The 26,735-nt window shown below is 42.2% G+C and overlaps 2 protein-coding genes across 4 annotated transcripts; both read right to left on the bottom strand.

The window, feature by feature from the left end:
- Window positions 1–24: 24 nt before the first annotated feature.
- Window positions 25–12,360, bottom strand: LOC135542268 (mitochondrial glutamate carrier 1-like). Of its 3 annotated transcripts, XM_064969104.1 has the most exons (10): window positions 12,263–12,360; window positions 8,656–8,770; window positions 8,362–8,487; window positions 6,318–6,373; window positions 5,108–5,198; window positions 4,842–4,960; window positions 4,566–4,755; window positions 1,670–1,824; window positions 1,480–1,555; window positions 25–1,322 (listed from the first exon to the last, which is right to left on the bottom strand). In XM_064969104.1, exons 2-10 carry the CDS (start codon window positions 8,673–8,675, stop codon window positions 1,175–1,177), a joined length of 981 nt encoding a protein of 326 aa, XP_064825176.1. In that variant the 5' UTR covers window positions 8,676–8,770; window positions 12,263–12,360; the 3' UTR covers window positions 25–1,174. The 3 variants fall into 3 exon arrangements, with proteins under 3 accessions (XP_064825176.1, XP_064825177.1, XP_064825178.1); XM_064969105.1 differs by lacking the exons at window positions 6,318–6,373; window positions 8,362–8,487; window positions 8,656–8,770; window positions 12,263–12,360 and adding an exon at window positions 5,709–6,213; XM_064969106.1 differs by lacking the exons at window positions 6,318–6,373; window positions 8,362–8,487; window positions 8,656–8,770; window positions 12,263–12,360 and adding an exon at window positions 5,724–6,213.
- Window positions 12,361–22,949: 10,589 nt separating this feature from the next.
- LOC135542267 (thyrotropin subunit beta) lies at window positions 22,950–25,029 on the bottom strand. Its single transcript, XM_064969102.1, has 3 exons — window positions 24,927–25,029; window positions 24,535–24,736; window positions 22,950–23,601 (listed from the first exon to the last, which is right to left on the bottom strand). Exons 2-3 carry the CDS (start codon window positions 24,694–24,696, stop codon window positions 23,320–23,322), a joined length of 444 nt encoding a protein of 147 aa, XP_064825174.1. The 5' UTR covers window positions 24,697–24,736; window positions 24,927–25,029; the 3' UTR covers window positions 22,950–23,319.
- Window positions 25,030–26,735: the final 1,706 nt, after the last annotated feature.

Raw genomic sequence — 26,735 nt, 5'->3', positions numbered from 1 at the left:
AATAAATGAGACTATTCAACCCGGTTAAGAGCAGACAGCTGTTAGTATATGTTTATCAAATAAACATCTAAAACAAGACTAGAAATACATCATACGAACCAATGTAACAGTCAATTCCTGTGTTAGATTATCTGGGTGCAGATAGTATTAGTGATGCCATTTGGCAGGCTCAGTCAGTCTGGATAAAGTATTGCTTCCTTACAGTGTGTAGAAATACCAATCCACTCATAAGGAAAATACAAAACTATTTGCATGAAATTTAGGGGCATGTTATCAATACAAAAAAAACTAAATAATGACCATTAACTAATCTAAGTCTTGACCTAATATATATCCCTGAAGTAACATGGACAATAACAGAACACTCCACAACTCCACAACAGAATTAAAAAAATACAAAAAAGATTAACAATGCTGACAATTCATTAAACCATGATGGGGTCATCTGTCTGGCAACAAACCATGAGGTGTTGCTGTGGAATAGCCATTAAGTGCTTGGTCCATCGATCTCAAACTAAACCTTGGTGAAATGGTGCCAGTTAAAAATGTTAAAAAGCTACTTCTAGAATATTTCAAGAGATTTTTGACCTCAGTGAATTTAACAATTCAGACATGTAAATCAGATTAATTGAAGGCTTGAAGTCACATGATTGCAAATACAGTACTTGCTTTGAAATACCCACACAAAATCTATTTACTCCACAGTATTGCATTCCAGCAACAGCACAGATGTGGAATCTTAAATTATCCCCCCAAAAATTGCAGACAAACAATGAATGACAAAAAAAGAAAAGTTGGTTGGTTGTGTTGAAGTGGTCCCCACCTCCTGTCCCTCACAGAGAAAGAGGAACCAGAGGGACTCCCCAGCCAGAGCCCCTGCTGCAGTTCTCGGCCCCCAGTTCAGCAAACTGGCGAAAACATTGGTCACAGCCCATTAAATAAGCCAGGAAAACATTGAGGAAGTGCAGTACAGCCATTAGACCATACAGGAGGTTTTCCTGTCTTTTCCAGGCTCCAAAGCTCTGACACCGCAACAGTCCTTACGTGGGTTTATTTTCTGTAATATATACTGACGGTGTATAGCTGCAAGGCTTTTGCTGAGATACTTTTCATCCGACGTGAGTGAGTCCCATGCACAGCCAGGCAGGGTTGCTCATCTCATGCAGACGGGTAGTTAGTTGAAAGGGGACAGGTCCAGGATGAACTCTCCGATGCCAATAAAGTACATGACCTGTGCGATGCCGAAGAGAGGAGCGATGACCAGCGCCCTGCAGCCTGCTCCCTTCAGGAAGGCAGAGGGACCCTCCTTACGCATGATCTTACTGCCATGAGACAGAGAGTAAAGAAATCATCACTGCTTGAACTTCAGGAATGTGTGTAAATCAATTATTATAGACCTCACTGGTTGTGAAGTTGCAAAAAGATCTAAAGGCAGGAAAATACAAGTATTAAAATAGTGATAAAAGACTGACTCTGTACCTGACACAGTCAACCACACCGTTGTAGCTCTCCTCACTGGCACCTTTGTTTAGAGATTGCAATCTCGTTTTCACAACTGGAATAAAGTGCGAGAACTTGTTATAGCAGGAACTACAGCAGTAAATCAAACACACATTCCACTAGCTTAATAAAAGTGTGTCACAAACTGAGACAGAGATTACGAACTCACCATCACAAGGATTGACTGCCACAGCTGCGGTAGAGCCAGCCAGACAGCCAGAGAAGAAAGCCCAGTAGAAGGGTGCGGATTCATCTCGAGAGGGCTGGCCCAGCTGGTTGAGGTGGGCGAATAGTGGGAAGTAGACCATGGAGAAGGGGACATCTCTGAAACATAAAACAAGTATTTTACTGGTGGGGGTCAAAATCAAAAGTAACAGTCAGTATCTGTTGTGGCCACCAGCTGCATTAAGTACTGCAGTGCATCTCCTCCTCATGGACTGGACCAGATTTGCCAGTTCTTGCTGTGAGATGTTACCCCACTCTTCCACCAAGACACCTGCAAGTTCCCAGACATTTCTGGGAGGAATGGCCCTAACCCTCACCCTCCGATCCAACAAGTTCCAGACTTTCTCAATGGGATTGAGATCCGGGCTCATCGATGGCAGAACACTGACATCCCTGTCTTGCAGGAAATCACACACAGAATGAGCAGTATGACTGGTGGCATGGTCATGCTGGAGGGTCATGTCGGGATGAGCCTGTAGGAAGGGTACCACATGAGGGAGGGGAAGTCTTCCCTGTAATGCACAGTGTTGAGTTCGCCTGCAATGACAACAAGCTCAGTTTGATGATGCTGTGACAAACCGCCACAGACCATGACGGACCCTCCACCTCGATCCTGCTCCAGAGTACAGGCCTCGGTGTAACGCTCATTCCTTTGACGATAAACACAAATCCGACCATCACCCCTGGTGAAAGAAAACCGTGACTCGTCAGTGATGAGCACTTTTTTCCAGTGATGGTGGGTTTGTGCCCATAGGCAACGTTGTTGCCGGTGATGTCTGGTGAGGACCTGCCTTAAAACAAGCCTGCAAGCACTCAGTCCAGCCTCTCTCAGCCTATTGCGGACAGCCTGAGCACTGATGGAGGGATTGTGCGTTCCTGGTGTAACTAGGGCAGTTGCCATCCTGTACCTGTCTCGCAGGTGTGATGTTCGGATGTACCGATCCCATGCAGTTATTACACAAGGTCTGCCACTGCGAGAACGATCAGCTGTCCACCCTGTCTTAGGTGTCTCACAGTACAGACATTGCAATTTATTGCCCTAACCACATCCACAGTCCTCATGCCTCCTTGCAGCATGCAATCAGTGTCACCAGCAAAGCATCCCCCCCAATACACATGCGGAGATCATCCGTTCACCCACACCGCGTCTCACAAAGACACACCGGTTGGAACCAAAAACCTCTAATTTGGACAAATTTGAAATGTCCATTGCTCGTGTTTCTTGGCCCAAGCAAGTCTCTTCTTATTGGTGACCTTTCATAGTGGTTTATTTGCAGCAATTCAACCATGAAGGCCTGACTCACACAGTCTCCTCTGAACAGTTGATGTTGAGATGTGTCTGTTACTTGAACATCCGAAGCATTTATTTGGGCTGCAATTTCCGAGGCTGGTAACTCTAATGAACTTATCCTCTGCAGCAGAGGTAACTCTGGGTCTTCCATTCCTTTGGCAGCCCTCATGAGAGCCAGTTTCATCATACCGCTTGAAAGGTTTTTGCTATTGCATTTGAAGAAACTTTCAAAGTTCTTGAAATTTTCTGGATTGACTGACCTTCATGTCTTTAAAGTAATGATGGACTGTTGTTTCTCTTTGCTTATTTGAGTGGTTCTTGCCATAGCCCTATTTGGTAAAAGACCAAGTCCATGTTATCTTCTGTTTACCATCTCTATCTTGTCACAACACAACTGATTGGCTCAAATCTATTAAGAAGGAAAGAAATTCCACAAATTGACTTAACTTCTCCAGGGTAGGGGGCAGAATTTGGAATTTTGGATGAAAAACATGCCCAAATTAAGCTGCCTTCTACTCGGGCCCAGAAGATAGGATATGCATATAATTAGTAGATTTGGATAGAAAACACCAAAGTTTCCAAAACCGTTAAAAATCATGTCTGAGTATAACAGAACTGATTTGGCAGGCAAAAACCTGAGAAAAATCCATTCAGGAAGTGGGAATTTTTGTTGTAGTTTTCTATTCAATGCCATTACAGTATCCATTGACTTAGGACTCAAATTGTAGTTCCTATGCCTTCCACTAGATGTCAACAGTCTTTAGAAACTGTTTCAGGCTTGTATTCTAAAAAATGAGGGAGGTTTTTGGATATAAAGAGAGACTATCAAACAAAAGGAACATTTATTGAATAAATGAATGTCTTCAGAGTGCAAACATATGAAGATCAAAGGTAAGGGATTAATTTTCTCTATTTCTGACTTGTGTAACTCTTCTACTTGGCTGGTTACTGTTTGTAATGATTTGTCTGCTGGGCTATGTTCTCAAATAATTGTAAGGTATGCTTTCGCGGTAAAGCATTTTTGAAATCTGACACAATGGTTGATTCACAAGAAGTTAATCTTTAAACCTAATAGTTGTGTCTTTTCTGAATTGTTATAATGAGTATTTCTGTGTGAATTTGGCACACTGCAATCTCACTGGATGTTGGCCAGGTGCATACCCTAGAGAAGTTAACAAGGCACACCTGTTAATTGAAATACATTCCAGGTGACTACCTCATGAAGCTAGTTGAGAGAATGCCAAGAATGTGCAAAGCTGTCAACAAGGCAAAGGGTGGCTATTTGAAGAATCTCAAATCTATTCTGATTTGTTTAACACTATTTTGGTTACTACATGATACCATGTGTTATTTCATACTTTTGATGTCTTCACTATTATTCTACAATGTAGAAAAAAGTAAAAATAAAGAAAAACCCTTGAATGAGTAGGTGTTCTTAAACACACACACACACATATAAAAGTTATATTCCTGTTTGTTTTCAAGCCCAGCACCCCATAAAAAAAACAAGAATTCACATGAGTCACATTCATGTGTAACAATCCCTTACCTCATGAGGGTGGCCCAGAGGCCTTTGTAGAGGCCCGGGATGCCTTGAGTGCGGAGAAGTTCCCGGGCGATTTGGGTAGCAGACAGCGCACTGGTTGCAGTGCTGGGCCCCGCGTTGTAAGACCTGCTCAGCACCCTGGTGGCAGCCAGCTTAGTGGGTGACATCGAGGCTGGCTTTATCTGCTGAGCCGCTGGGATGAAGAACAAAAATACATGAATATATTTGCATAAACTTCCAACATCAATCAAATCAGGAAAATACTGTGACCCTACTTACCTAGCCTCCCTGCATCCTGAAGTTGAATCTTGAGCATTTCCATAGGAGTAGTAATGACAACCTGGCACATGCCCGCACCACAACCTGCCAACATCTCCTTAAACACTGTCAAACCCTTCCTGCAACAAAGAATCAGATTAGAAAGCATGCATGGGATTGGTCTCGTCAATGACTAGTTGGACACATTAGTATACATCTATTACACTACATCAGTCTTCCTCTCAATCTACTGTCTTTAAATGGCAGAAATGTAAACGGTCACTTACTCATTTTTGCTAAGATGCTGCCGGAAGAAATCATTTGCGGCTAGTTTGATGGCCTTCTCAGGAGTGACCAGGGTCAGATTCACAGCAGCACCTGAAGGCAAAACAATTGACCATTAGTCAAACCTTAAAAATCATCACGAGCAAGTCAACACAATAAGTTACATTAAAACATGAGAAACATGATGAAAGCAGAACATGAATGAAAAAAGAGACCAGAAAAGGGCATGCAGAGAGAGAATGGGAAATGAAAATTGAGAATGTAAAAAGTTAGGCTCGTCTAATGTAAGAAAGACCAACATTTCTTTAAAAAACTATGTGGGAAGAAGACTTTAGATTAAGGTGTAGGCTAGTCTACGTGCCAGTGGGGGATGGACAGATGAGAATGAAGGTAGCCTTAGCCACTACTACAATATACATTTTCCCAAGAACACTGAATGTCAATGATCACAAGTGTTGGTGAATGAACAGCGAAAGTCAAAAGGAGTCAACAGGAGAGGTGAGAATAAGTTGTATAAAGACATGAAGGAGCAAAATATTTCACAAATAGCACATAAAAAAAAACAATGTTTGCCTAGTTGAAATAGAGCAGTGTAGTAAGAACCATTAAATGATTTGCCTCCAGCGTGGCTGCGCCATATCGGCTAGCCTCTCAATATCCCAGGGGGATCCACGTCTGTAATATGAAAAACACAGATGCAAAAAAAACAAGCATTCCTCACACAAATGGAGCCCCATAAAACAGGCTCCAACCTCCTTTCCACAATAGACACTGTTGCCACTCATAAATGTGTTACATACAATATTCAGTTTCAGTAGGGCTATAGTAATGCATTTCACTGAACACTGATCATGTGATCAATTGAAAATGTGGCAATTTCCTTTTATAAGGATTGATGGAAAACACCATTTGTCATTCAATTAAAATTCAAATGAACTAACAAACAATTTGCATAACGAAGGATGCATATAAACATCACTACATTGTGGTGACAATCAATCAATTTAAGATCACATGTGAATATTGCTTTTTTTCTATCAGTAATGAGCAACTACTGCATTAATTGTGAACAGCAACTTGACAGCTTATACTTTAAGTCAAATATATAATTCAATTCTCATCAGTTTGTTGCAATTTCACTAATAACCCCCCTGTTGACTAGGTAAAGAACCACTACTATTAAACCAAGACTAAAAATGAAATAACTCTTACCTCTATACATGCCAAAGTATCCTTCTGATCTAACGGTTTTGACAAGGCAGTCCATCCTAAGAGAGAAAAGACATGTCAGAACGAGGGAAACTTCTCACAACAACTAATTACTACAAATTATTTCTCGAATAGTTTGCATTCGTGGCAAAAAGTTTGAGAGACATCATCCAACAAATAATATGTAAATACAAAGTACAGCCATTTCTACCCATGTAGGTAAAACAGAACTAAGGAACATCAAGGGGCTTAAGGCAGGGAGTGGAGAAGACAGCTGAATGGGTGCACAGAGCAGAGGGAAATGTCATCTCCCCTCGCACATTCCTCAGGATTACTCAACGGGAAAGAAGAGGACAATGGCAGGAGTCAGTCGTTACAGACACCAGATTCAAAACCCGGCATTAGTCTATGCTTTCACAATGGCAACCGGATTCTTTGAAGCACTGACCAAGATATCCCATCCGATTTATCTAGTGCAGACCTGCTAACCTTGAAGAATTTACCAGTTGAGCACCTTTTAAGCCTAATAATGATGTTGGCAAAAAAGACTGCCTCAATAAAGAATGGTGGGCTATAGACTTATGGGTACTTGGTAATTGCCTGCTCTTCAGTAGCCAACAAGAAATATGTTTAAATGTTCAATCAGGGTTCTCCCTAGGATCTTCTGACAAAGTGATGCAAATGTAGGCCTAAGGTCAGGAAGGAAAAACTCAAACTGTCACTTCCTGAAACCTTGAGTCTGAAACTATATCAAACATTGTATCCAAGTCTCGTGTATGATCCTAAATAAAATTGTAGTACCAATGACAATTTTTCTAGGTAAAATATTGGGGTGGGGTAGTGATTATTCTAAATAATAGGCGTCGATGTGGATAGTCTAGTGAAAATGTAAACTGGCTTAATTTTGTTTCGGAGAGAAAATTCTGAATAATTAAATTACTGGATGCAATGTCGTACTCTAGTTTACTGTAGGCTATTTGGAATATGAAACAACTGAACTAGGCCTATACGAGCTTGTTGCAGATCTTTATCCCTGACCTCATCCATCAAGTTAGGTCCGACTACTAGGCTCCCATTCATTCAGCATGCCCTGTTGTCATTGGTGAACTGACTATTATCACATCATTAGCAGCCTACTGTTGACATACAGCCATATCAAGAGGACAGATCAAGTACTGATTAATGAACATACTGTTCAGATGAGTAGGCCTAACAACTTCCTCTGAAGGACCGTATTAGCAGAAACAGCCCTCTCTGCCATGTCTGTTTCCATCCATGCAGCGACCCTTAAACTACCGCAACCCTGCACGTTTCCTTGCTCGTCAATGCCCTCACACCCACTACCGCTGCGGAGATCAAAGCATGCGCGGGCAAGAAAGTATTCTCACTTAGTTAACTAAACTCTGAAGCTAACTACCTTAATCATAATGACGAGTTAACTAAGGAGCCAACTACAAAATAGTGGTTGTGTTTGACTAACACCAACATTTACATTTGAATCATTTAGCAGACGCTCTTATCCAGCGCGACTTACAGGAGGCGCAATTTAGGGTTAACTGTCTTGCTCAAGTACAGACAGATCTTTCACCTAGTGGGCTTGGGGATTGGAACCAGCAACCCTTTGGTTACTGGACCAACGCTAAGCTACCTGCCCGCCATCTGTACAAATGTTATATATTTGGTTAACAGTTCGCGCTCTATTTTACCCCTCACACATAAGTGGTATCAATGGACGAAGTGGGGAGCTGCCATCCAGTTGGCGGAAGGACAATAGTACTACGACCACGGGACGGAGCGCTACAGATTTTTCCAACTCGCCCAAGTCGTTTGATTGGCTCATCTCCAACTTGAGACGGTTGAGTACCAGCTACTTTGAACTGTAATTGTGCAGGTTGACAGTTCTGTTAGTGTCATCCTTCCATGCCTTTGAGTTTAAAAAAAAGTATTATTATTATTATCATCATCATCATCATCCAATAAAAGATATAGATTTAGCTATGCAGTCACACGGCATGACATGAGAAGGGAGGGCAGAGTGAAGACTCACATGTTTTTGTAGATCTGTTGGCCTTGCCTCTGGTTCTGTAGCCTGGTCTTTACCAGGTCGATGGGAAACACACAGGTAACCCCCACAATGCCAGCAATACCACCATTAATCAGTTTAGCGGGAAGGCTGGAAAAAACAGTTTGAGATTATGTTCAGATTGGCATATTACAGAACTTCAAAGCACTTGAAATAGATAAAATATAATGGATGCATGCCCTGATGAAAACTGTACTGTAACATCTAGACATCTATTGCACATACAGTATGAGATAGAGAAGCCTACAGTGACGGTACCTGATCTGCTGCTTGGTCATGGTATATTTGAGATAGGTAGCAAATGTAGAACGGAGCTGTGAGATCTTAGCTAGTGGTCAGTAGATCAAGTTCTGATGAGCAGCTGAGTAGAGTTCTGGAGGGGAAGAGGCAGGGAGATTATATATAGACTTTTAGTCTAGAGGACGAGGTACACAAACGCAACATTACCTCCCAAGAGAATTCTCTTCGGTTGTAGTCACAGTCGTGTATATTCCCCCTCAAGATGATACCACGATGGCCCTCAAAGAACTACACTGGAGTTGATGCAAACTGAAAACCACATATCCTGAGGCCACATTTATAGTAACTGGGGGTTTTAAAGCACATTTTAGGAAAACACTACCGAAGTTCTACCAACACATTGACTGTTGTACTCGCGCTGGTAAAACATTGGACCACTGCTACTCAACTTTTCAAAATGCCTACAAGGCCCTCCCCTGCCCTCCATTTGGCAAATCTGACCACGAATCCTTTTTGCTCCTCCCTTCCTATAGGCAGAAAATCAAACAGGAAGTACCCATGCTAAAGTCTATTCAATGCTAGTCTGACCAATCGGAATCAATGCTTCAAAATTGTTTTGATCACGTGAACTGGGATATGTTCTGGGTAGCCTCAATAATATTGACAAATACACAGATACGGTGACTGAGTTCATCAGGAAGTGTATAGGAGATGTTGTACCCACTGTGACTATTAAAATGTACTCAAACCAGAAACTGTGGATAGATGGCAGCATTCACACAAAACAGAAACCACGAACAACTGTATTTAACCATGGCAAGGTGATTGAGAATATGGCCAAATACAAATAGTGTAGTTATTCCCTCCATAAGGCAATCAAACAGGCAAAATGTCCCAATAGAGCCACAGAGGATGCAATCACCCTTTCCCATCTGGACAAGAGGAATACCTATGTAAGAATGCAGTTCATTGACTATAGCTCAGCATTCAACACCATAGTACCCTCTATTCTCATCATTCAGCTCGGGACCCTGGGTCTGAACCCCGCCCTGTGCAACTGGGTCCTGGACATCCTGACGGGCCATCCCCAGGTGGTGAAGGTAGGAAACAACACCTCCACTTCGCTGATCCTCAACACAGGAGCCAGAAGGGTGCATGGTCAACAACAACGAGACAGCCTACAGGGAAGAGGTAGACGTCGTTTCCCCCCCAAAAAAACATTTTTTTCCTAAATTCAAATGTCGAGTTTCTCTTTGGCATGTGATGAAACGACTGACGTAACAAATACTGCCCAATTTGCCATTTGTGTGTGTGGGATTACCGCTGAGTTTGACACAAGGGAGGAATCACTGTCTTTTGAAGCCACGCATGGCACCACCTGAGGTGAGGGCTTGTTTGAGAACTTGTCTCGGCTATGAGCAAATTTGAGCACAGTTTGAAAAATTAAGTGGCCTGCCATGGAGGGCCAGCCATGGTTGGCTCAAAAAAGAGGTTAACCACATTAGTGAAAATAAATAAATAAATGTGTTGTCTCAGTCTTAATCTAAGTGATTTAATTGTATGTAACAGCATCATACATCAAGAAAGTCTGTGTGCACAGTCCCTGAAGCCGAACAATGTAACGGCATCTGTAGTCGACCATCAATTTTATCAAAAGCAAAGGGCTGAATAACCGCCAATTTAAGGAGCTATTGAGTGATCTTGAATCGGAGTATGGTGATCTGGTTTGCCGGTGTGATGGTTGAGCCGTGGAAATATGCTCGCGCGGTTTTACAGACTGAAGGATGAAGTAAACAATTAATAGAGATGAAGGGGAAACCTGTCGCGGAACTGAGTGATGACAAGTGGATGTGTGATTTGGCCTTCATGGTGGACATAAACCAAGTATCTGTCTGACTTGAACATCAAGCTCAAAAGGGCTGAACCAGCTTCTCAACGATCTGCTGTCAAACGTGAAATCGTACGAAATTAAAGCTGTGGCAAGTCCAACTAGAAAGGGGTAACAGTGCATTTTCCTACTCCGCAAGGACAAGAGCCTGAGATTACTTGTGAATATGCCGGTGAGTGTGGAAAGCTCACAAAGGCTTTTTTTGAGCAATTTAAGGATGTAAAAAGTAAACAACTGGAGTTGAACATATTTGCAACCCTGTTGAAAGTCGAACCAGCAGATGTGCCGGATGGCCTACAACCTCCCTCTCCTACAAAATGTACATTAGAGCATTTTTCTGTTCTGAGGAGACATGCACTTAAATTTGCATTGGTGTTCGGGACGACCTACTGCTGTGAGCAGTTCTTTTCCAATCTGACAAAGACTCGATTCTGCTCAAGACTGACTGACTGACACAAACCTGGAAAACCAGCTGCCAGTTGTATCATCTTCACTGCCAACTGACATCAAACGCCTTGTCAAAGATAAGCTGTTTCAGCCATCGCATTAGAGGCGAGTTTGAACAAGCAATCATAATAACATGATGTACAATACTAATATCTATTTAAATAGGACTATCACTTTTCTAAATACTCAAGGACACAAGAAACTTAAGTCATATTTAAAACTATGAAACCAATGTCCGTGATTAAAGTCACATTAACACATTAATAAAACAGAAGATTGCCACTTGTAATAATATGGCCCCCGAATTAATTTATAAATATCTAAATGGCCCTTGATGGCAAGAAGGTTCCCCACCCCTGGGTTAGAGCGTTAGGCCAGTTATTGAAATTTGCTTGATCGAATCCCCGAGTTGACATGGTAAAAATCTGTCGTTCTGCCCCTGAACAAGGCAGTTAACCCACTGTTCCCCAGTAGGCCGTCATTGTAAATACGAATTTGTTCATAACTGACTTGCCCTGTTAAATAAAAATTAAATGAATAAAGAGCACGCCTCGTAGCTCCCAGTTCAAGTAGTACTGTCCGAGTTTCCCACTTATTACGAACGCAATATTACAACCTGCTTGCTACTCTTGAGTAAAATGGGCATGTAGCTGGTAACGTTAAAAGGCTTTAGTGCCAATCAGTGTCCTTTGGATGTAGCTACCCCCAAAGGCACCCGTTTGCATGAATTGAAAGTGTTCTTGGCCCCGAGGCATCAGCTCAGTTAAGTTAGCTAAGACACAGTCCGTGTCAGTATGTGAACAAGATTCAACTCCAGTCTAACTTGTGTATTCATCCATTATATTTTCTATAAACAACCTTATTCAATAACATTCATGTGTTATTAACATTGCCTCATTTACTGATGTAGCTAATGTTAACATTACCAAGGCCAGGATAGCGTATGATGACTAACTTATCACTTGCTAGCAACCGTTAGTTAGCTCGTATTTATCTGGAAATTGCCAATTCAATAACTTCGCTAGCTATAGCCAACGTTGCTGAAACATTACTGATCAAGTGTATCTATAGCAACAACTCGTACTAAAATCTCTGACTTGTCATTTAATAGCACTAGCGTGCGCTATTTGATGACGGGCAAACTCGTTTGCTAACTTCTAACTAGCCGCTGCATTTACTCTTCCAATAATGCATTGCTAGGAAAAAAAGAGCCACGATGACATAGCAATTGTCAATACAATGGTGATACATTAATATTGATATTTGCCAACGTTCGATAATGATACTCACCTAAAATAAATGTGAGATGAGATCTTTCGTTCTTGTACTTGAAAGTATCGTCAGCCTCGTAGTCGTGTAATTTACCGAACGCGAGATAATGGAAAATTCCATTCATTCATGTGAAGGAGGGGCCAAATCGTCAAACCTGGAGTTCCAATCCATCCAATCGTGGTTTGTAGATTTACATATTGACGGTTCATTGGTCCTTTTAGTTGTAGGAGAGCGTGTGGTGGGCGGTAGCATGCGCTCTTCATTAGAATATGGTAAAGTCCAACCCAGTATCTAATTAATTAGTACCCCAAAACATGTGCTTATTTGTACATAGTTGTACATAGTTAATGCAACCAATAAACCGAATAAAAAGCCTTTTAATTAGATATTTGATGGCGTAGCTAGTTTATTTATGGTCTGTGTGTCCCATAGAAATATGATTACATATCTACACAGGTGTCTGCACATTTTAAACTAAACTGTAATTCTCATTTTGCTGTCTGTATACAAATTGTGTAAATGTCAATATACAAATCTAATTAATAAAGTTGAGTTAATGCAGATAAATAAGAAAAAACATGTTAACTGTGGAGGCTTTGCCTTTCACTTTTGCACAATTTAAGGCAGTTCCCACGAGAATGAAAATCAACCATCCACAATGTATACCAATTTACTTCTGACATGTGAATCTACTATATATTTGACTGTCTCACAGTATATGATCACACATTTTAGTACTTGCTTTTCTATGTCAACATACAATAATGCTTATGTCAATGTTATAGAGAAAAAAAGCTTGAGCAAAGAGCGGGATGCGGCATGGGTGGCATTTGAGGAGGCACTTCAAGAAAGCTAACACCCAGCAATAGCATTTCAACATGTAGCTAGCTGTAAGTGCCATTTCTTCCCAATTCCCCTCTATATTTTTAATGCAGTTGAATTCTAGGTACATACCACACTGTTGAAATTTTAACCACAGACAGATTCCCATTCTATGTTTGATTTTAATAAATAGTTTAGGATCAGAAGGAGCGAGCTGCAAAGCGAGTGACTTGCTCTTGACTTGCCCCTGTCCAATGGATGGAGTAGGACAGCCACAGCAACATAATTCACCAAAGACCTGGACAAAAAAGGTTTAAGAAGGCCTCAAGACATGGTAAATGTTATGTACCTATTTCGTTTTGTTTCTAAATAGAGAGCATATGCCAGTCCTGACTGTCTCATGTTAATTGTATATGATTGTCATCAGAAGTCACAGCAGAAGACATAGACCTCATCGGAACAGGTGACCATATTGCAGATAATGGTGGGGGAGTATTTCCCTAAATAGAGCTTTACCCTGGGGCATCTGACCCTAACACAGCGTTTCTCCACCTGCCCTCCCAGAAGTTTCACATTTGTTTTAACCCTAAATGGCCAAACCGGATTTAATTCATCAAAAGGCTTGATGAATAGTTGACTAATTGAACCAAGTGTGCCAGTTAAGGGTTAAAACAAAAATGTGAAACTTCTGGATGGGCCCAAGGAGAGGTTTGGGAAACCCTGCCCTAAAAGAATGCCAAGGGAGATGCCAAGAGCGATTTATTAAGGCTAGGATCTTAACACTACTCCCTCGGTTCAGAAAACACACCATGTGCTTCTTTATCACAAATCCCTCATGCCTTAACAGGACGAGCCTTTGCTCCTCATACACTATCTTACTTCTGCTCATCAGAGCAGTAAATGTTAGAAGGGGGTATTGACCTGAGGTAGGCTTGAAGCCAGGTTGCTTGACCCTAAGGAAATAACTCTGCATACAACAACCCCAAGAGAAGTAATGGTCTTATCAAGGCTAGCATTGTTCAACTTGTCAGGCAGCACAATTACCCTGTTAGGACATTTCTATCTAGTACTAAATACAGTTGTAATATGCCGACCAATTTGAGCTGTCTCACTGGCTTTCATTTCAATGTGGGATTAAATAAAAAAGTAGTTCTATAAAACTTTCAAACCCTCAGACCAATTGACTGTAACCTAAGCCTCTGTCTTGCAGGCATGAACTCTTAGGTTGCATGCAATTGAAAATAGATACAAAATGTTATAATACTCCCAAAATAAGAGGAACCACAGCAAATGTACATTAAAACCACATAGTTAAGCACATGTCATTTAATGACATTCAGTACCAGTCAAACATTTGGACACACCTACTCATTCAACAAGTTATTTTTGTAACTATTTTTAACATTGCAGAATAATAGGGAAGACATCACAAATACGAAAGAACACATGGAATCATGTAGTAACCAAAAAGGTGTTAAACAAATCGACATTTTATATTTGAGATTCTTCAAAGTTGCCAGCCTTTACCTTGATGACAGCTTTGCACACTCTTGGCATTCTCTCAACCAGCTTCATGAGGTAGTCACCTGGAATGCATTTCAATTAACAGGTGTGCCTTGTTAAAAGTAAATTTGTGGAATTTCTTTCCTTCTTAATGCTGTTGAGCCAATCAGTTGTGTTGTGACAAGGTAGGGTTGGTATACAGAAGATAGCCCTATTTGGTAAAAGACCAAGTCCATATTATGGCAAGAACAGCTCAAATAAGCAAAGACAAATGACAGTTCATCATTACTTTCAGACGTGAAGGTCAGTCAATCCGGGAAATTTCAAGAACTTTGAAAATTCCTTCAACTCCATTTGCAAAAGCCGTCAAGCGCTATGATGAAACTTGCTCTCATGAGGACCGCCACAGGAAAGGAATACCCAGAGTTACCTCTGCTGCAGAGAATAAGTTAATTAGAGTTACTAGCCTCAGAAATCGGCAATTAACTGCACCTAAGATTTTACCTCACGGAGGTTCAAGTAACAGACACATCTCAACATCAACTGTTTAAAAAAATATATATATTTAACCTTTATTTAATCAGGTAAGCTAGTTGAGAACAAGTGCTTGTTTACAACTACGACCTAGTCAAGATAAAGCAAAGCAGAGCGACAGAAACAACAGCACAGAGTTACACATGGAATAAACAAGCGTACAGTCAATAACACAATAGAAAAAAAGAAAGTCTATATACAGTGTGTGCAAATGCCGTGAGGAGGTGAGGCAATAAATAGACCATAGTAGCAAAGTAATAACAATTTCGCAGATTAACACTGGAGTGATAGATGAGCAGATGATGATGAGCAGATGGTGTAGTGAAAACATCATCATGGTGTGCAAAAGAGCAGAAAGGTAAATAAAAACAATATGGGGAGGAGGTAGGTATATTGGTTGGGCTATTTACAGTTGGACTATGTACAGCTGCAGCGATCGGTTAGCTGCTCAGATAGCTGATGTTTAAAGTTAGTGAGGGAAATGTAAGTCTCCAGCTTCAGCGATTTTTGCAATTCGTTCCAGTCACTGGCAGCAGAGAACTGGAAGGAAAGGCAGCCAAAGGGGGTGTTGGCATTGGGATGACCAGTGAGATATACCAACTGGAGCACGTGCTACAGGTGGGTGTTGTTATTGTGACCAGTGAGCTGAGATAAGGCAGAGCTTTATCTAGCATAGACTTATATATGACCTGGAGCCAGTGGGTCTGGTGACGAATATGCAGCAAGGGCCAGCCGTCTAGAGCATATAGATCGCAGTGATGGGTGGTATAAGGCGCTTTGGTAACAAAACGGATGGCACTGTGATAGACTACATCCAATTTTCTGAGTAGAGTATTGGAAGCTATTTTGTAGATGACATCGCCGAAGTCGAGGATCGGTAGGATGGTCAGTTTTACTAGGGTAAGTTTGGTGGCGTGAGTGGAGGAGGCTTTGTTGTGAAATAGAAAGCCGATTCTAGATTTGATTTTGGATTGGAGATGTTTGATATGAGTCTGGAAGGAGAGTCTAGCCAGTCTAGCCAGACACCTAGGTATTTGTAGTTGTCCATGTCTAGGTCAGACCGTCCAGATTAGTGTTCAGATGAGACTATGCGAATCAGGCCTTCATGGTCAAATTGCTACAAAGAAACCACTACAAAAGGACACCAATAAGAAGCAGAGACTTTCTTGGGCCAAGAAACACACACAATGGACATTAGACCGGTGGAAATCTCTCCTTTGGTCTGATGAGTGCAAATTTGAGATTTTTGGTTTCAATCGCCGTGTCTTTGTGAGACGCAGAGTAGGTGAATGGATTATCTCCACATGTGTGGTTCCCACCGTGAAGCATGGAGGAAGATGGTGTGATGGTGTGGGGTGTATTGCCAGTGACACTGTCTGTGATTGATTTAGATTTTGAGGCACACTTAACCAACATAGCTACCAGCTATTACAGCCAAGCTATTATTTTCATGTCACATTTTAGCAAATTAATAAAATAAAAAATAAATACACCGCTCAAAAAAATAAAGGGAACACTAAAATAACACATCCTAGATCTGAATGAATTAAATATTCTTATTAAATACTTTTTTCTTTACATAGTTGAATGTGCTGACAACAAAATCACACAAAAATTACGCCAACTCCTGGACAGTCTGTGGTGCAACGTGGCATTGGTGGATGGAGCGAGACATGATGTCCCAGATGTGCTCAATTGGATTCAGGTCTGGGGAACGGGCGGTTTAGTCCATAGCATCAATGCCTTCTTCTTGCAGGAACTGCTGACACATTCCAGCCACATGAGGTCTAGCATTGTCTTGCATTAGGAGGAACCCAGTGCCAACCGCACCAGCATATGGTCTCACAAGGGGTCTAAGGATCTCATCTCGGAACCTAATGGCAGTCAGGCTACCTCTGGCGAGCACATAGAGGGCTGTGCGGCCCCCCAAAGAAATGCCACCCCACACCATGACTGACCCACCGTCAAACCGGTCATGCTGGAGGATGTTGCAGGCAGCAGAACGTTCTCCACGGCGTCTCCAGACTCTGCCACGTCTGTCACATGTGCTCAGTGTGAACCTGCTTTCATCTGTGAAGAGCACAGGGCGCCAGTGGCGAATTTGCCAATCTTGGTGTTCTCTGGCAAATGCCAAACGTCCTGCACGGTGTTGGGCTGTAAGCACAACCCCCACCTGTGGACGTCGGGCCCTCATACCACCCTCATGGAGTCTGTTTCTGACCGTTTGAGCAGACACATGCACATTTGTGGCCTGCTGGAGGTCATTTTGCAGGGCTCTGGCAGTGCTCCTCCTTGCACAAAGGCGGAGGTAGCGGTCCTGCTGCTGGGTTGCTGCCCTCCTACGGCCTCCTCCACGTCTCCTGATGTACTGGCCTGTCTCCTGGTAGTGCCTCCATGCTCTGGACACTACGCTGACAGACACAGCAAACCTTCTTGCCACAGCTCGCATTGATGTGCCATCCTGGATGTGCTGCACTACCTGAGCCACTTGTGTGGGTTGTAGACTCCGTCTCATGCTACCACAAGAGTGAAAGCACCGCCAGCATTCAAAAGTGACCAAAACATCAGCCAGGAAGCATAGGAACTGAGAAGTGGTCTGTGGTCACCACCTGCAGAATCACTCCTTTATTGGGGGTGTCTTGCTAATTGCCTATAATTTCCACCTGTTGTCTATTCCATTTGCACAACAGCATGTGCAATGTATTGTCAATCAGTGTTGCTTCCTAAGTGGACAGTTTGATTTCACAGAAGTGTGATTAACTTGAAGTTACATTGTGTTGTTTAAGTGTTCCCTTTATTTTTTTGAGCAGTGTATAATATTTACGTAAGTATTGACATCCTTTAATAAGTACTTTGTCGAAGCACCTTTTTCAGGGATTACAGCATTGAGTCTTTTTGTGTAAGCTTGGCACACGTGTATTTGGGGAGTTTCTCCCATTCTTCTTTGCAGATCCGCTCAAGCTCTGTTGGTTGGATGGGGAGCATCGCTGTACAGCTTCTTTCAGGTCTTTCCAGAGATGTTCGATCAGGTTGATGTCTGGATTCTGCCTGGGCCACTCAAGAACATTCAGAGAGTTGTCCCGAAGTCACTCCTGCATAGACATGATTGTGTGCTTCGGGTTGACGTCCCGTTGCAAGGTGAACCTTCGCATCAGTCTCAGGTCCTGAGCGCTCTGAAGCAGGTTTTCATCAAGGACCTCTGTACTTTGCTCCGTTCATCTTTCCCTCGATCCTGACTAGTCTCCCAGTCCATGCCGCTGAAAAGCATCCCCACACCATGATTCTGTCATGACCATGCTTCACCGATGATGTCAGGTTTTCTCCTGACGTGACGCATTCAGGCCAAAGAGTTCAATCTTGGTTTCATCAGACCAGAGAATCTTGTTTCTCATGGTCTGAGAGTCTTTTGGTGCCTTTTGGCAAACTCCAAGTGGGCTGTCATGTGCCTTTTACTGAGGAGTGCCACTCTATCATAAAGGCCTGATTGGTGGAGTACTGCAGAGATGGTTGTCCTTCTTTAAGGTTCTCCCATCTCCGCAGAGGATCTCTGGAGCTCTGTCAGAGTGACCAACAGGTTTTTGGTTTCGTCCCTGACCAAGCCCTTCTCCCACTATTGCTCAATTTGGCCAGTTCTCGAAAGAGTCTTTGTGGTTCCTAACTTCTTCGGCCACTGTGTTCTTGGGGACCTTCAATGCTGCAGAAATGTTTTTGGTACAATCCTGTCTCGGAGATCTACAGACAATTCCTTTGATCTCATGGCTTGGCTTTTGCTCTAACATCCACTGTCAACTGTGCGACCTTACCTTTGCTCCGCACAGGTGTGTGCCTTTCCAAATCATGTCAATTGAACTTACCACAGGTGGATCCCAATCACGTTTTAGAAAGATCTCAAGGATGACCAATGAAATTAGGATGCACCTGAGCTCAATTTCGATTCTTATAATAAGAAAGTGTCTGAATACTTATGTAAATCAGGTATTTCTGTTTTTATACTTTATCAATTTGCTAATATTTCTAAAAACCTGTATTTACTTTATCATTATGGGGTATTGTGTGTAGATTTTTAAAATCCGTTTTAGAATAAGGCTGTAATGTAACAAATGTCAAGGAGTCTGAATACTTTCTGAATGCACTGTATATATAGAATAATTTATTTGTTCTTTTTTTGGTGTCACATTTTGGTTTGTAGTTTGTCTTTTGCCCATGGCTGTGCCACAGCTGTGTGGTTGTTTAAAGAATGGAATTAATGACTTCCTAATAATTACTACTGACTCAGGGCACTACAACCTGTCCCTTCCTTCTCAGAACTTCTCCGGGTGTCTGAGACATTGGACAGTGGGGCTGGATGAACTTGTAAACAGTGGCTACTGGACAGCCACCATGACTCACCAGACCATCTTGGACGCGATCTCCTCCATTGTCCTGAGTGCTCACAGTGGATGGGAATCGCAAGCAATGCCGCTTCCAGAAAGCCTCAAGGTTTCTACTACCTTCTTATGTGTCGATGTTTTGTTCAGTGTATAATTATGCCGTCTTAAAGTGCATGCTGCTTTTCTTTTTTGTTATGAATTCTATTTGTGTGATGTTATATTGCAGTTGGTCTTTTTTTAGAAGAACATTAATTGTCAACTAGAAGGTCATTTTCTTCGAAGAAATATTGTGAGACAGGGATTTGTCTTTTTGGATTATCCACCCCCCACCTCCCGAAACACAGACACAGAATCACACACAGAGAGGTTGGAGCAACACGGTCAGATGTCTGGGATTTGAACCTGCAACCCACCTCTCTAACCTCTAGGCTACTTGCCACGCCTTTGTGGTTTGGTTTGATGTATAATTTTGTGATGTCATCTTGCAGTCTGACTCTCTATGTAGTGTTGAGAAGGGTTTCTACGACAGGTGTCTTCCTGGCAAAAGACGATGACGTCATCCTTCGTCAAACATGTCCATACAAAGACCAATCATGTAATTATTCTTACAGTTCCTAGCTTTAATGTCACCTAGTTTAGAACTTGTTTCTTTTATTAATTAAGATCATCTCTGCACTTCACTGTGATTTTCATGTTGTAGACGCCAAGCAAAGGAATGTGTGGCACGTCAGAGTTGACAGCGGCCAAAGAGACGTCAGGAAAATCATCTGCCAAAGTAGATGAGGAGGGCCTTGAGATTGCAGTCTGCTGACACAGCGTGCTCCTCAAGGCCCTCAAAATGTACAAAGGTGAGATGTATGGCTATCCAATGTACTTGCAAAAGGAGCTGACACGGTGGGCTTTTTCTTTTGCGATGTTGCATGCAAATACTGGCCATATTTGCAGAAAGTTGTGCAGGCGTGCCCAGAGTTGAAGTAGCTTCTAAAAATGCACACTCTCCTCACCATTATGTGAATGGTCTTATGAGGTAATTGTTTTCCTTCATGACTGTTTTTGGGTTATGCACAAGCATATTGTAATGCTTTTTAAAATAATAGAATGACTACATTACTACATTTTTTTATATGTTCATTATGGCATTATATTATAGTAGAGCAGGTAAATAGTTTTATATCCAGAGCTGTAAGTCTATTATAATAAAATAACTAATGCTGAAGAAGGTTTAGGATTGCAACATAATTCCATTAATTATGTTTAACTATTAAATGGTCCTTATATTTGAGCTCGAGCACACTTCAATTAATAATTGAACCTAATTGCCCCTCCCCTGGACTGTCGCCTTGCCACGGTTTAGAGGCTTGCGTACTACAATGACCCTGAGCGCTGAGCCGGAGGGGTTTATACTCCTGGCAGGCTGGCCCGGTCGAAAGGTCCATGGTCCTCCATGTTGGTGGTTGGGCGTGGGGCTAACTACCCCACCCTGGAAAAAACAGAAATATTGACGAATGGAAACCAAATAAATTGCCCCAAAGCAGGACATTTTCTTGGACACATGTTACTGTTGAAGGGAGAAGCTAACAGTGAAATACACTTTTTACTGATGATACTATGATGATAATGAACATCTGGATGAGCGTCTAATTTTGAATATTGATGCTTCACGTTTAACTGCATTTATTGATGCCTCTTTTCAAAGAGACTCCAGTAATGGAACTTTTATGGATCTTGAGCATTTCCCCACCTTACGACCTTCTGAACCTAGCCAAAAGTCAAATGCTATCAGCTCTACACTTGGTGGGTATGAATAGAGTGTGATTGGACGCATGAGGATGAAGAGACCCGCACCCCAGTGTTCCGTTTTTTTCTCAGAGCGTCTTGATACTAAACTCCCAAATCGTACAGGTTTGCCCAGCTTGGAGCATCATACCCAAGAATCGAGGCTGTAATTGCTGCCAAAGGTGCTTCTTTAGCGGTGGCAGGTAGCCTAGTGGTTAGAGCATTGGCCCAGTAACCAAAAGGTTGCTGGATGGAATCCCCGAGCTGACAAGGTAAACATTTAATTCATTTTAGAATTAGGCTGCAACCTAACAAAATGTGAAAAAAGTCAAGGGGTCTGAATACTTTCCGATGGCACTGTGTATATGATGTTTGGCGATTAGTCTTGGCTCGCAGTCCGCGTTCCAATTCATCCCAACGGTGTTCAATGGAGTTGGCCAGTTAAGTTCTTCCCCACTAATCTCAAAAAGAAATGTGTATGGGCCTCACTTTGTACACAGGGGCATTGTCATTCTGAAACAGGAAAGGGCATTCGCCAAACTGTTGCCACAAAGTTGGAAGCACAGAATCGTCTAGAATGTCATTGTATGATGTAGCGTTAAGATTTCCCTTCACTGTAACTAAGGGAACTAAGCCCTGAACCATGAAAAACAGCCCCAGAACATTATTCCCCCTCCACCAAATTTTACAGTTGGCACTATGCATTTGGGCAGGTAGCGTTCTCCTGGCATCCGCCAATCCCGGATTAGTCCGTCAGACTGCCAGATGGTGAATAGTGATTCATCACTCCAGAGACCGCATTTCCACTGCTCTAGTCCAATGGGGGCGAGCTTTTCACCACTCCAGCCGACATTTGGCATTGCGAATGGTGATCTTAGGCTTGTGTGTGGCTGCTCGGCAATGAAAACCCATTTCATGAAGCTCCCGACGAACAGTTATTGCGATGACGTTGCTTCGAGGCAGTTTAGAACACGATAGTGAGTGCTGCAATTGAGGATAGACGTGCTACTTGCTTTAGCACTCGACAGTCCAGTTCTATGAGCTTGTTTGGCCTACCACTTTGTGGCTGAGCCATTGGTGCACCTAGACGTTTCCACTTCACAATTCCACTCTTACAGTTGACCAGGGCAGCTCGAGCAGGGTATAAATTTGATGAACTGACTTGGAAAGGTGGCATCCTGTGACTGTGCCACGGTTAAAGTCACTGAGCTCTTCAGTAAGGACATTCTTCTTCCAGTGTTTGTCTATGGAGATTGCATGGCAGTGTGCTCGATTTTATACAACTGTCAACAACGGTGTTGCTGTAATAGCCAAATCCACTAATTTGAAGCGGTGTCCACATAGTTTTGTATGTACAGTGTATGTACATAGCTACCTCAATTACCTCGTACCCCTGCACATTGACTCAATACTGGTACTCCCTGTACATAGCCCTGTAATTTATACTCATTATTGTTATTCACTGTAATTATTTTGCGTGTCACTATTTATATTTTTATTTTATATTTGTTCTATCTTTATCTGTAACTCTGCATTGTTGGAAAAGGACCCATAAGTAGTTATTACACTGTTAGTCTACAAGTGTTGTTTTACGAAGCATGAACAATTAACAATTGATTTGCGATGTGTGTGGAGTGTGGAGTGTGACCGCATGCTGTGTTCCTACACAGAATGTGATTCATTCAGATGAGTTACAACTATTTACAGACTTCAGCTTTAATAACATCCCATTCATGATATTGGTTCACCGTAAACAAAATAGCTCAGTGAGTCAATGGACAGGAAAGGCAGACAGAAATACCAGGATCAGCCTCCATTGCAAGCAAAGTGGCAAACAAAAAGGCATGTTCACATACCAAACACAACAGCAACAATACATGTCACAATGAATAGGATACACCACCCTGTAGCTCACTGTATCCACCACAAACACACGAGTACGACAATGCTGTTCTGTTATCATAATGATTAGGCTACTGACCATAAACTTGATTTGAACGGACCATTCTCCTTGCCTTATTGATCATTATGGTCATTACAGCCAAACTATCCAGGGAAGGGAGAGCGTTATCAGTTGGGGTGGATGTAGCTGTTCAGGCCAGGGTATGGGTAGATGTGTCTGAGTGGCTTGGAACACCTGGCGCCGTCTCCACTGCTGGCCTTGTGGGCACACTCATCACTGTCTGTGTTGCAGGTGCCACAGTGGCAGCTGAGGGCCACGGGGTAGGTGAAGAGAGGGTTGGCATGGAGCGGGCAACCAGGTAGTATGACTGTTCGGTACTCCACCTGGTCATAGGTACAGCCTCTCTGGATAAGGAAACGTGGTCCGGCCAGCTCCTTCATGTTACTGTCCTGGTAATCACACGCACACAAACACACATGCTTAACATACACTAAGTGTACCAAACATTAGGAACACCTTCCTAATATTGAGTTGCACCCCCTTTTGCCCTCAGAACATCCACAATTCATTGGGGCATGGACTCTACAAAGTGTTGAAACTGTTCCACGGGGATGCTGGCCCATATTGACTCCAATGCTTCCCACAGTTGTGTCAAGTTGGCTGGATGTCCTTTGGGTGGTGGACCATTCTTTATGCACACTGTTGAGTGTGAAAAAGCCAGCAGCGTTGCAGTTCTTGACACACTCAAACCGGTGCGCCTGGCACCTACTAACATACCCCGTTCTAAGGCACTTAAATCTTTTGTCTTGCCCATTCACCCTCTGAATGGCACACTTACACAATTTCAATTGTCTCAAGGCTTAAAAGTCCTTCTTTAACCTGTCTCCTCCCGATCATCTACACTGATTGAAGTGTATTTACCAAGTGACATAAATAAGGGATCATAACTTTCACCTGGATTCATGGAAAGAGCAGGTGTTCTTAATGTTTTTGTACACTCAGTATATACAGTACATTACATACTGTACATGCGATGTAGGTCAAATATGCCTCACGGTCGGCCTGCGATTGGAATCTGTTATAGTTGAAGTTTTAAGTTATACTTATATTTGAGTGTCTCTTCTGCAATACAAAACGTGTGACAGGATATATAATGTATATGTTGTATTTTGTATATTGACCTTGTCTGTATCTACTAGTCTGCTGCTATCATGGCCAGGTCGATCTTATAAAATATTATGCAAAATCTTGATGAGATTACTCTGATAAAATAAAGGTAAAACATCAAATATTTTATGGGGGGATAAAAGTTTATGAGTGAGTGCATTTTACAGATCCATTAAAGAACTAAGAATGTCTGGTTGAGGTTATAGGCTACTTACCCTTGAGTAGCAGAAGCCCATGCAAATGGTCGTATTGATGGCCACGCAGAAGTCACATTCACGTCTCTCCTCATACAGAGTGTAGTCCGTGGGCACACACGTGGGCACAGCTTGGCTGAAGAGCAGGCAAAGGAGACCACACATGGCCACGGACAATTCCATTTGGCAAACAGTGAAGATGTTGCGTCACACAATTAAGAACCTGCATAGAAGTAGAGCAAATGGCAAGAATAAAATATGAACAAATCGAAAGTTTTTTAGTTGGAAATATGAAAAAATTGAGTTTGATGCATTTGAGAAGCCATTTTAATAAAACACAACTCAGTCATGCACCAATAGCACGACAAAGAAGCTGTACCAGTGTTACTGTCAGGTCAGCTCTGCTCACTCACCTGGTAAAGCTGGGCACCTGCAGGTCTGATGATGCTGTCTGATGGAGCCTGATGGTCTTTATACAGTCATCCTAATCCACCTTGATCCTACTGGACCATTATCTCCCATCTCTGACAGTGTGGACGCAGGAAACTCGTGGCCCCATTATGAGGATGACATGCATTAATAAAAGGCATCCTCTGTAACTACAAACTTCCATTACCAGTACAGCAATGTGTTGGATTAACCTGTAATAACCTCATAATAACCCTGCTCTTTGGCAGTATGTAATGCAGTGTGTGGCATTCCCACTTGGTGGCACAATAGAAAACGAAGTGGTAAATTCAGAGATTGGTCCGGTCCAGTAACAACCCTGTGTCCAACTCCTAGACGAGCAACTCCTAGAAGTGTATGCTAAATAACAAAAATGTAAATGTTCTTCAAATCTAGGAACAGGATCTGCTAAGCATATAGGGCCTACAACAGGGTTCGCCAACTGGCGGCCCGCGGGCCTAATTTGGCTCGTGGGTGGTTTTATTTGGCCCCCCAAATTTACTGAGCAAAAAAATAAAATCATATTTTTTTTGTTTTTTTGTTTGTTTAATTTTCATTGTTGAACGTAAAATCACAGGGAAATCAGCTCCAAGTGTTTTTAATTTGGGAAATCTGTTCGCAAGTATTTCCACGCATAATAGAAAGAAACGTGATCATATACAAATGAAAGCAAGATTTGAAATGATAATGTTAGTCAAATATTATATATGTTTGGGCTTCTTGTGTTCAGTTTGCAGTCTACAAATGATATGTAATTATGTTCCGGGCCCTCTGACCATCACTGAAGAAAAACTCTGCCCGCGGCTGAATCTAGTTGATGATCCCTGGCCTACAATATGGTTAAACTCACAGGGCAAAGTGGAGATGCAACCATAAGCTTACATATCCAATTCTTTCAGATATACATGTTCCTATAGATCATTTGCCTAGGGGTCAGGGGTGAGAGGTTATTTCTGGCATAGGTCTACCTTTCTTGTTTTGTTACACTTTCAATTGGTTGGAAAACAAAGATGTGAAAGTGAGCTTAAAAATATCAAGCTTCGCAAGCAATCATGTGTTCTGAAATATGGTCAAAGTTCATACAACGCCATAAAGACGTGTAACATCCTGAAATACCTTGTCTATAAAACTCTGATGAGCTCTATAACAAAGTCATACAGGATTCCACGTAGGCCTATAACTGCAACCTACCCCAATTGAACTATTTACTGTTACATAAGATGTTTTCTTTGTTTTTACATCACCTATACGTTTTGGTTTTGTAAGGAATTTGATACTTCCACTTTAGGTTGCTGTAGTGAAGTGAGCGTGAGGCTCCTCTCACCACCCATGTGCTTATCAAGGCCTTCAGCCACCAGAGCCATGGCCTTTTCACCCCACTGCCATCTAGAAGGTGGAGACAGTACAGGTGCATCAAAGCTGGGGCCGAGAGACTGGTAAACAGCTTTTATCTCCAGGCCATCAGACTGTTCAATAGTCACCAGTAGCCGGCCTTTGCCCATTACCCACCCCTGAACCTTAGTCACTGGTCTAGCCGGCTACCACCAGGACTCTACCCAGCACCTTAGATACTGCTGCCCTATGTACACTGCCTTCAGAAAGCATTCACACACCTTGATTTTTCCCCCCACATTTGGTTGTGTTACAACCTAGATTTAAAATGGATTAAAATTAGATTTTTTTGGTCACTGGCCTACACACAATACCACATAATGTCAAATAAGCCAAATAAGTTCAGGAGTAAAAATGTGCTTAACAAGTCACAATAACTTATG

The sequence above is a fragment of the Oncorhynchus masou genome, chromosome 6 (genome assembly GCF_036934945.1).
Source record: "Oncorhynchus masou masou isolate Uvic2021 chromosome 6, UVic_Omas_1.1, whole genome shotgun sequence".
Classification (NCBI taxonomy): Eukaryota; Metazoa; Chordata; class Actinopteri; order Salmoniformes; family Salmonidae; genus Oncorhynchus; species Oncorhynchus masou.
The sequence above is the reverse complement of the archived record's forward strand: the minus strand, read 5'-3'. Positions and strand labels throughout refer to the sequence as shown.

Excerpts from the sequence above, each read along its gene's own strand:
- LOC135542267 (XM_064969102.1), bottom strand. The coding sequence starts at position 24,696 with ATGGAATTGTCCGTGGCCATGTGTGGTCTCCTTTGCCTGCTCTTCAGC. Across the intron at positions 23,602-24,534 it reads TGGGCTTCTGCTACTCAAGG|GACAGTAACATGAAGGAGCT; the intron begins GTAAGTAGCCTA and ends TGTGATTACCAG.
- LOC135542268 (XM_064969104.1), bottom strand. The coding sequence starts at position 8,675 with ATGACCAAGCAGCAGATCAG. Across the intron at positions 5,199-6,317 it reads ATACTTTGGCATGTATAGAG|GTGCTGCTGTGAATCTGACC; the intron begins GTAAGAGTTATT and ends TTTTGCCTTCAG. Across the intron at positions 4,961-5,107 it reads CAGCATCTTAGCAAAAATGA|GAAGGGTTTGACAGTGTTTA; the intron begins GTAAGTGACCGT and ends TCTTTGTTGCAG.